At 37.7% G+C, this 10,480-nt stretch overlaps 1 protein-coding gene across 1 annotated transcript; it reads right to left on the minus strand.

Moving 5' to 3' along the window:
• Nucleotides 1-1,474: 1,474 nt before the first annotated feature.
• On the minus strand, nt 1,475-7,256 carry LOC120597776 (E3 ubiquitin-protein ligase ARIH1-like). The gene is made up of 3 exons (XM_039856391.1): nt 6,968-7,256; nt 5,877-5,989; nt 1,475-4,877 (listed from the first exon to the last, which is right to left on the minus strand). The coding sequence occupies exons 1-3, from the start codon at nt 7,235-7,237 to the stop codon at nt 4,793-4,795; spliced, it is 468 nt and encodes a 155-aa protein (XP_039712325.1). The 5' UTR covers nt 7,238-7,256; the 3' UTR covers nt 1,475-4,792.
• Between the last annotated feature and the right edge of the window lie 3,224 nt (nt 7,257-10,480).

A 10,480-nucleotide genomic window follows, 5' to 3' on the forward strand; every position in this document is an offset into this window, starting at 1 on the left:
TGCCTTGAAAATAGTTGCAAAAAAATTAAAACTCAGAAGTTGTCTTACTGTTTACTCCTACAGTATGCACAATTTGATTATTTCCAGTTGAGTGTTTCCAAGTTAGCTATTTCATCTTGGGTAATTAAGTGGAGAAGCAAAGTCCCTAAAAACAAAAAACAAAACAACAAAATACAAAAAAAACAAAAATAAAACCAGAAACAAACCAACTTTATCTCCAAAGAAATTTGAAAAAAATCTGACGGGCCTACACTTTTTCCTGTTTCTGAAGGAGCCAAGATTGCCCTATAATGCTCACTACTTATCTTCTTAAAGCCCTATATGTCATCCAGTTTCAAGGAGAAATGCTGAGAACAAATGGCTATCGGATGATCTGTGTTTTGTTTCGTTATAAAACAAATTCTGTAACAAGTTCCAGACTATCCAAAATTCTTTACACTGGAAATTCATTTGAACAAATAACTAGACCAACAACTACAAAGTGGTTGGCCACTATTTATAAAACGATGCTGAACCGTTTACTATCAACTATCACATGTGATAGTCTTCTCATGAGGACTGTTCCAATCAGTAAGATGAGGGCTATTCTATCTATGGCTGGTTTCTTGATTAGGCAAAACACAGAGCCACAGTAGTTGCAAACTGCAATAAATTAAAGATTAGAGAAACTATATAGCACTTCCCTAACAAACAGTAGCAGCTACAGGCATTTATATATAGTTTTTGATGTGCTTTAAAAGTATAACACCATAGCCAATAACCACCTTCCCTGGTACTGAATGCTAGGTCATTCTGAAACCAGATTAAGAAAATATACTATGTTAATGGAGTCCCAGAGAGAAGAAATTGTAAAATTTGGGGCAGGTTACTTAACCTCATTGAACCTTTCTTTTATAAAACAGCAATTTTTACACCACTTGCTTTAGGTGGTAATTTAAGTTAAAGTGCTTTAAAAAGTGATAAATTAAGTCTCATAACTATAGATCCAAATAAAACCAAATTACATTGTCCTAAAATATGGACTTGGCTAGACTACCAACGACAAAGATCTCCAACCCAAGACCTTCTTTAAGGCAACTCTCCCTTCATCCCTATGGGAGATACCAGCTTCTAAGAGTAAGCTAAATGGAAGTAATGTAAGTTTTGAGGTTGAGAATGACTTCTAAAATATTTTATCTTTAAGAAATTGACAAAGATCTACTAAGTATCTAACACACATCACTTACAACATAAAGAGCAATCTAAATTCAAAATTCAAGACACAGAAATCGAAAAACTTTCAGAAAATGCTCTAAAGGCTTCATTAACCAAGTTAATTGTTGGGGATAGTCTCATTCACAGTTCTCTGCAAAGAAACTGAACAAAATCTTGACATATAAAGTAGGAAGTGAGTAAGGCACATAATTAAGGTGACTGTTAGGCCACCGGTATGTCTTTTTTTTTTTTTACTATAAAAATAAACATAAGTAACTAATGGAATAACAAAATAAAAGTTTATTTTATTAGAATTAGGAATGTTCTTTCCCTCTGGGCAACCTGAACAGTCCAGTTACAATGAAAATCTAAGAACAGTTATTTCCACAGCAGAGGGTGCTCTATGCACAAAATTACAGGGTTAGGAGCATTTAATCAATTTTACCAATCTGATTGTCTCACCAACCCGCCCCCTCCCATCCCCCAAGTGCTCTATACCGGGATTTGCAGCTAAAAGAATTAGTTACATCAAGTCCTTTTCTCTCTTGTACTAAATTTCAGTTCCTAATCATGGCCGAATCACATTATACACTGCAGATTCAACCATTTCAAATCAAGTCTGTCAATCTTGGATCTGTTATATATATGTGTGTATGTATACACATGTGTATTTAATATATTTATTTAAACACACATAAAACACATACAATCTGGGTCACAGCAAATTACACAGAATTTAGTCTGATGATATTATATGCTACTCAATTTTACCACTGTGGTTTGTGTCCTGAGCTTTGGATCAAAATTTTATTGTAAATAATTTAAAAGTCCATCTATTGCTCAATGAATTATTCAAATGAAGCATGCACTTTTCAAAAGACAATGTAACTGCCCTCAAGACAGGGAGACCCTGGTGCTTACCCTGAATAGAGCCCTCTTGATAGACTTAAGTAAGTGAAATGGGGAAGCTGTCTTACAATATGGCTTGCCTATCCCAGCTGGGGTCACTGAAGCTACTAATAATGAAAGCAATTAACTCAGGGAAATCTGTCAAATATGGAGATAGTTGTTAAAAGCTTGGAAGTAGAAAAGGCCAGTTCACCTTGATCCATACAAATTAGGGAATGCACCCACAACTGCAATACCCTCAGGTAATATGCCAACACTGAATCTAGAAAGCATGTCTAAAAAGTACTCTTCTTCCACGGGTAGGGGCTGATATTACGAAGTGCACACAGTTTTTGGATACTTGTTGCAAGGGAAATGTGTAAAGAGGATTTATGACACTCAAACTTAGATACTGCAGTTAATTGGTTAAGATTTTTTAAAAAACACCACACATACACAAAACATTTTAAGGGAGCCACATATATCTAGATAGCAACTCTGGCTGCTTTTCAAAGTTACCAGGGAAAGGAACTTACTCAAACTTTCTTAAAAAAAAAAAAAAAAAAAAAACCTCCTTAGTTTTGATAAATGCCTTTTAAGATTGATGCACTCATTTAAAATAAAGTCTAATGGATGATGGGGGAAAGAGAATAGAAATAGAAGCAGCAGATACCAAGTTCAGATCTGCACCTGAGGTGACAAGGGAGAGAGAATAAAAGGTACAGGTAAAGTTGATCCTAAAGCGACAAGTGGTTTAAGGAAGCAGCATAATATACTCAGCAAACATTCACTGATTTCTGATGGGAAAAGAACAGTTGCAAGTACATCTCATGTAACAACCTTTTCTAAAAGGAAAAGTAGGGTTGATTCAGCAAAGCCTAACTTAGGCAAAAGGCCAGAGGAAAGTGAACCTACTTCCCAATGGAGTAATAAGATGTACAATGCAAGGGCAGACAAAGCTGCCTCACAAATGGTAAACACTCCCTAGGCGCAAGACATTTAAAGGAAGACAAAGAGGTCCTCAGCCCAAACTGGTATTTAAGATTAAGACCTCTTAATATAGTTGCCTAGTTCACTCTGCACTCCTGTATAAAACTGAAAATTTAGGGATGCTGACCTGTTGAAAAATATCACAGGCAGAATGGCCTAAACAGGTATATAGTTAATAAAACCACCACCATCCTTTACTTTTAACATAGCTCTTAGTAGAAATCTCATAAAAATGGACATCACAGCTAAAATGCATTATTAATTCTCTTATCTGCTGACAATAAAAAAGAAAGTCAGTGATTTCTGTTTAAATGTGCTAGATGGAAATATCATGTTCTAAGGGTGCTTGCCTTCAAACTGGAACCCACAGCAACACATACAAGCAATTTCAGTATCTGCCATTTTAAATTCACAATCTGAAACTAAGTGAATGGCTATTTATTTATATTTATATTTAAAGCAAAAACATTCTATTTGACACCCTAATGTAAAGAAGGGGTGAGAGAAGAGCCATAACTAAAATCTTAAAAGGCTCAAAGCAGCAATTAAAGAAAAAATTTGAAATGTTTCCTCTGGATGTGATAGGGAGCCTAGGAAGCCTTCGCCTGTGTGTGTGACATGGGCAAACGAAGGTGTAAGTAGATGCATGAGGCCACAAAGGGAAATGAGGTTGGGGACTGGGTCATTCTTGAACTGCAGCAACAAAGCTCTTGTTGCAGCCCTTACCAGGCCAGAGCATTTAGTCAGTGCTTGACCTCCCTGGCCCTGATAAAGCACTGGGAATTCAAAGCATGAGGCCCAAGGCCAGCAACAGACATATGAAAACCAGAAAGGGCACAGTAATCTCAGGAAAGGGAAATCAAAGAGCTCTAGATATGTATTCCAGAGGTGCTAAACAGACACCTTTTTTATCCCAACCCTCAACCCTGGAAAGATAAAACTGAAAGAAAATGCACAGCAAATAGACATAATCTTGAAGATTTTTAAAGAATAAATATTTTTTTTGTAATTAAACATTATGCAAACACGTGCCACGCTTGCTTTGTCCATGCATATGCGCTATATACAATTTTGAAAAATACTGTGTTGTCCTCTTGTTTTAAAAGTCATATACAAAGTTGTTTTTTTTTGTTTGTTTTTTGTTTTTTTGTTGTTGAATTCCTCTTGCTGCCTATCCCCTTCCCCGCCCCAAGAATTTTCTTTACAAGGAACTAATTATCAATCACTCATGACCTTGGGGTATGAGAGAAAGAGAGTCAGTCTGTGTGTGTGGGTGTATCTGTATATGTAGGTGAGGAAGGGGAAGAGGTCCTCTACCAAAGTACAACAAAATGGCTAGTTTGGACATGAAAAGCAGTTGTCAAGGACCAGTTTTAAATTTTAACTGTACTACACTTGGGAAAAAGAAAAAGAAAAAAAAGGAGTCAGCTTTGAGAATGAAGCTACGTTACAAGTTAAAGTTGGAGGGCTTTTAGTGTGTCTGTCACACTTTTGTTGGCGGCCTAGAATACTGTTGTACAATGGTTTATCTACCTTTTTTTATTACAATATAATTTACTTAAACTTTCCGTTAACAAAACAGAATTCTGGTACTACAGACCAGCAGTGTCAGAATAGGCTTCATGCCTCCTTGTTTGTGTTTGTTTTGTTTTGTTTGTTTTAATTGCATGAGCACTCTAGATGGTAAAGTTTTCAGAGTTCATTTTATGCAGGGCCATTCTCAGTCCTCAATGTACTCCCACAGATCTTTTTCATAGCCTTCATGCACATGCTGTAACAAAACCCTTCGTCGACTCTCACAGTATCTGTAATTAAAGAGAAAAAAAGGTGTTAGCCTCCACTAATAAAAAAAGAGGAATTTATTTATTTTTTTAAAGGTACTCCTACATTTTATCCAGACTTGGAATTAAGGACTTATTTTTAATAGCACATTTTCAGGTCTTAATATAAAGACACAACAAACTATTTCTAATTTTAAAAAGGTATTTTTCAAAAGTCATAATTCCCACTTTGCGGTACTAATTTTAGAACAATAAAATGTCAGAAATTCCTAAGAGCCTTAGAAATCATCTGATTCAATCTTGCCATTCTACAGATGAGCAAAGTTTCAAGAAGTAATTTCAAGGGTTATTTACTCACATCTTAACACAACGTAGTAGCTATAGTTGGCTGAGGGAAGTAAAAATATTACTTAGGACTAAATCTCCAAGTCTTCCAAATTCCCAAAAGTTTCTACTACTATTAAAAAGATATAAGTATCTGCCAGGAAACAACTTTAGGGGAAAGACCTCCATGTTGAGAAAGCAAATATTTTGCATTTTTAGCTTAAGAGGTAACATATCTTCAGTACTATCTACCCCCTGGGATAAAGTAAGTATCTCCTTAGAAAAAAAAAAATCCAATAAAAATTTTAAAGAAAGACTGGGTAGCTCAATTGTCAACAGCCATGACCCCCAGGATTCCCAGGCTATGACCAGGATCCTAATCGCACCCCTCATCGTAATGGCCATTCACCTGTTTTAGGCTCTTCCTTGCAGGGCAGCAACTAAGTAGAAAAAGCTAAAAGGAAGAAATGAAATCAGCTGGCAGGCCACACGGCTGATTTCCTCTGCTATACTTAACTAGCACCACTATCTGCAATTTATTGTCCAAAGGACAGAAGTAAACTCTGAGAAACATGGCAGCAGCTCAGTTATTGGAAATGTTAAATTCAAGTTTCACTATCACCTGTTATGCCCACTAAGGCATAACAGACCACCAATGGCAGAAACTTTTGCTCAAAAGTTGTTTTTAAGAAGTCTCACCTGTACTTATCTTGTACTTTCTGCTTTATGTCCTGTAGAGAATCTTGTGAAATATCTCGTTCGAGGTAGCCCGAAAGCACCTCTGTGGCATTCTCTAGATCTGCTTGGTTATTCTGTAAATGAAGAACGAATACATAGTAAATACTGGCTTCAAAAGAAAGCTAAAAGATACAACATCTTAGCTGCTTCCTTGTCTACAGACTACTCTCAACACTGATTCCATAATTTTCCCAGGGGGTTTTAACTGCACCTGTAAAGCTCCACTCTGCTTTTGCCTCTAACAACTTGTTCTCTCTTTTCCAGGACAATTTGTTAAATGTTAAAAGAACTAAAGATTTACCCATTAACCTCTGGAAAAACATCAAGGACAATTTGAAAGGACATAAAAAGTCTTCAGCAATCTTCTAGTTCTGAGAACTGCTATTTGCTAAAACCAAAAGGAAAATGAGTAAAAAACAGAAACCCATTCTTGCTTATATCTGGCTGCACTCACTTCCTATAAGAGAACACTGTATGAAAGATTAAAATTTTGTTATCTTTTATTACTTTGGCTAGTTCCGTACATTTACCCATCTAAATTCCCATCTGCTAGTCAGTGTTATCTATCGACATCAATGTTTCGTGCATCTATTTTAAATGAACATCTCTACTTGAAAAACCTTTACTGCTAAAAGCCCCCTTTAGTTATTACTTCTCCACCAAAGGTAACTATAAACTCCTAATGCCATGTATTAGTTTTACCTGAATAAAGGCTTTTATTGAGAACTACGATGTGCCAGGTGCTATATAAACAATATACACGAACTGTTTCACTTAAACCTCATAACATCCTAAAAAAAAGTGATGAAGTCAAGATTCAAATTCAGTGCTGACTGCACAGCCTGCATATTTAATCGCTAGCTGGCTATAACAACATGTTTGAATGTAGTTTAGGAAATATCTAAATCTCATATCTTTCTAATACTACACTTTTAATCCACATTTTCTGAGCAGATTGGAACCTTTAAAACTCTATATATCTTATTTATGAAAGACCAAGTAGTCCTATGACAAAAGGTGGAGTTTTTCTCCCACTCGATAATTATTCCTACCTCAAAGATAATGGACTGGTTATTCTTTTTGAGGTAGAAAGCGAAGACATAAGTGTACATGAGTGTGGCACGACACTGGCAGAGGACATCAACTGCTTTCTTCAGGAACTGCACCTCAATCCAGGACATGTTGTGCTGTTGCATCTCCTCCATTTTCTGTTTCACCTGAGCATACAGTTTGTGCTCAAAGCGTAGACTCTGCATGTGGTTCATATAGCGATTACAGTAGAACAGGTACCTCTGCAGGGCTGCCCTAGATCTCTGTCCCATTAAGAAAAATTAATATCACATTAATTATATATACATAAAAGCTGTTATCAAATTTACTGATGAAGCAGTATAGGAATTTGGCTAAAATCAGGAAAAAACAGACATCTTTTGCTAGCTTTGTTATTTAATACTGCTTTGAATATCCTATAGCTGTATTTTCCAATACAGCAGCTATGAGAAACATGTGGCTATTTAAACTAAAATTAAAAATTCAGTTCCTCAGTGCTCAAAAGTCACATGTGGCGAGTAGCTACCAAACTGGACAGTGGTGATAAAGCACATTTCCATCATTACAGAAATTTCTATTAGATATAACAGTCTGCAAAAAGCTGTAATACAAGCAAGAAGCATCAGTGTTTTTTAAAGTATAAAACAACAAAGAGGCAATCAGACATGTAACTTCTGACACACTGCAAAAGTAAGTATACAGTTCTAACAGCTAAGTGTTCTGTGTCCTTCCCACACCCCACCCCATCAAACTCAGTGTAAATTCAAGCATCTAGAATTAACCATCAGCTTCAGGAAACACAGGGATAGAAGAACCTATTTAATGACACAGGGCAGTTGAAAACAGTAAAATTCAGAATGTGGAAAATTCTACAGGACAAAATGACTTTAGTTTCCTCAACAAATAAATGGCAAGGAGGAAAACAAAAGGAAAAAAAGGAAGGGCTTAAAGATTAGAGAAGACTCATGAAATATCAATCAAAGCTAATTTGGGGTTTGGTATGGATCCTGATTTGAATCAACTATTAAAGAAAATTTATGAAATAAATAGGGACATCTGAACACTGGAGAGTTGATAATATTAACAAAGTACTGCTTTCAAAAAACATATAGTTTAATTATAAAATAATACATGTTATAATATATATAAAAACAATGATACATTGCAGTTATATTAATACAGCCTTTTAAAGAAACATGAAGTGTTACCAAAGAAACAATAAGATATCTGGTCTAGATTTGTTTTATATTATCTATCACACTGCAAAAAACATTCACATAGGTATCTCCCATTATACTATAAATCTCTAAAGGAAATACACTTTAAAAAAAGTAATCGTGTTATCTCTAGTACCTAATATATAGAAAGTGATTAAGAAAAGCTTGTTAAATGCAACCACTATGAAAGGGTTTCTTACCATGTAGGAACATCTTACCACATTTCTTTTCTTTTACTATCCTCTTTCTCTTCCTCTCCTCATGCCTTAAAGCCAACAAACAGCACAGACACTACTAGGCCCTATGGTTGGTCTCTTGCTTAGAAATACTACCTCTGAACCACAGAATTAGCCAATCACATGATCCAGCATCATACGACACTAAAATATCTCAAAAAGCCTACACAAGCCTTGTTATTTCAAGAGTTAGGCAGGTAACAAAATCAATGCTTACGCATTGGAAAATTATGCCCATTATATCTAATCATTATTAGATTAAATATATTATATATTATACACATTCATAAACTGAAAATTATGCCAATGTAATGGCCTGCTGAAATGTGAAAGGGTTAAAGAATAATTAAAACCTGAAACTGGACAAAGGAAGTCCATAACTTAGGCCTAGTTTCTGGAACCCCTAACCACACTCTGTTAATCATGAAACTTGTAACAATGAGCTCATACGCTAACTGCCAATTTTAGCCTGTGTAACCCTGCTTGCTTGCGTGGCATGAAAAATAATCAATTGTATATAAGCTGAAAATTACTGTTTGGCCATCGCCCATGGGAACACTGGCTATTGTCCATGGGAACATAGGCAATCACCCATAGGAACATAACATTCTAACACAAGCTTTCTGCTTCTGTACTTCCCGCTTGCACACCTGACCAGTGGGTTGACAGGTAGTGAATAGGAGAAAGATGGACCTTTGTGTTTAAGACAGAATGAGGAATGGGATTTGGGGCTTAAAAACCTTGTATCTTGGCATTTCGAGGCTGCTCCTTTGCAAGGACAGCCGCCGGCTAATAAACTGTCTCCTGGTTAAGAGCACTCAAGTTGGGTCTGGTTATTCTGGACACAACATTTGGAGGCCCCAGCGAGATCTTCTCGTTGTGGGAAAATTGATCAGTGCACCGGGGCGTTGGACCATTTGCGGTTGGGGAGGCCTCTAGGGCACTTGCCCTAGCCCGCCGCCTGTGGTTTCTTGCTTTTCGGAGCACGATCCTGGGAGTGCTGAGGCAGTTTCTGGTAGGGGGCCCAGGGACCGTGCGGACGTCGGACGCGACAAGTAAGTCGGCGGTCGACTGAGACTGTGACGACAGTTTTCTCAGTCCTGTTCTGGTTTGTTAGTCTATGTCTGTCTTGTTTTGTTTTGCTTCGTGTGCTTTATTGTGGAACTATGGGACAATCACAGGGCAAACTAACTCCGTTACAGTGCATGCTTAACAACTTTAAAGATTTTCGTTGTAGGGCAAGGGCATATGGTGCTTCAGTAACCCCTTTTGATTTGCAGCGCTTTTGTCGATTAGATTGGCCGACCTTCGGAGTAGGATGGCCCTCCGAGGGATCATTTAACATGCAGACTGCATTCCGGGTTCGAGGTGTGATTTATGGAAAACCTGGGCATCCCGACCAAATTCCTTATGTTGATGTTTGGATTGATGTTGTTTCTGATGCCCCTAAATACTTACAGAATTGCAGTCGTGCACCCGTTACTGTAATGGCAGCCATACCCCAGGGTTTTAAGAAGCCCCCACCGGTGTTGCAGGGACCTCCCTCGGAGGATGACTGGTATCCGCCACCCTATAATGGAAATGGGGGTAGACGTCCTCCTCCGGAGGGACCGGGACCTCCTGTAACCCGGTCTAGGGATCATAGGCCACCTTCCCCTGATTCAACCTCCCTGAAAAGAGCCAGTATCTGTTCAAGCCCCATTGAAGGTGATTCCAGGAGGTGGCGGTGAGCCTACTGTCATCTACTCGCCATTCAGTACTAGTGATTTATATAATTGGAAATTGCAAACGCCATCCTTTTCAGAGAAACCACAAGGACTAACCTCCCTTTTAGAGTCTATTTTCTTTACCCATCAGCCCACTTGGGATGATTGCCAACAGCTCTTACAGGTCTTATTCACTACTGGAGAAAAGGAAAGAATTTTGCGGGAGGCGGCTAGAGGAGTAACAGACCCAAATGGGCAGCCCACAGCAGACTTAACCAGGTTACAGGCTGTGTTTCCGACTCAACGTCCCCAGTGGGATCCAAATACAGATCAAGGTAAGGAGGCTCTCCTAAGGT

This window comes from Pteropus medius, unplaced genomic scaffold, assembly GCF_902729225.1.
Source record: "Pteropus medius unplaced genomic scaffold, Ma_sr-lr_union100, whole genome shotgun sequence".
Classification (NCBI taxonomy): Eukaryota; Metazoa; Chordata; class Mammalia; order Chiroptera; family Pteropodidae; genus Pteropus; species Pteropus medius.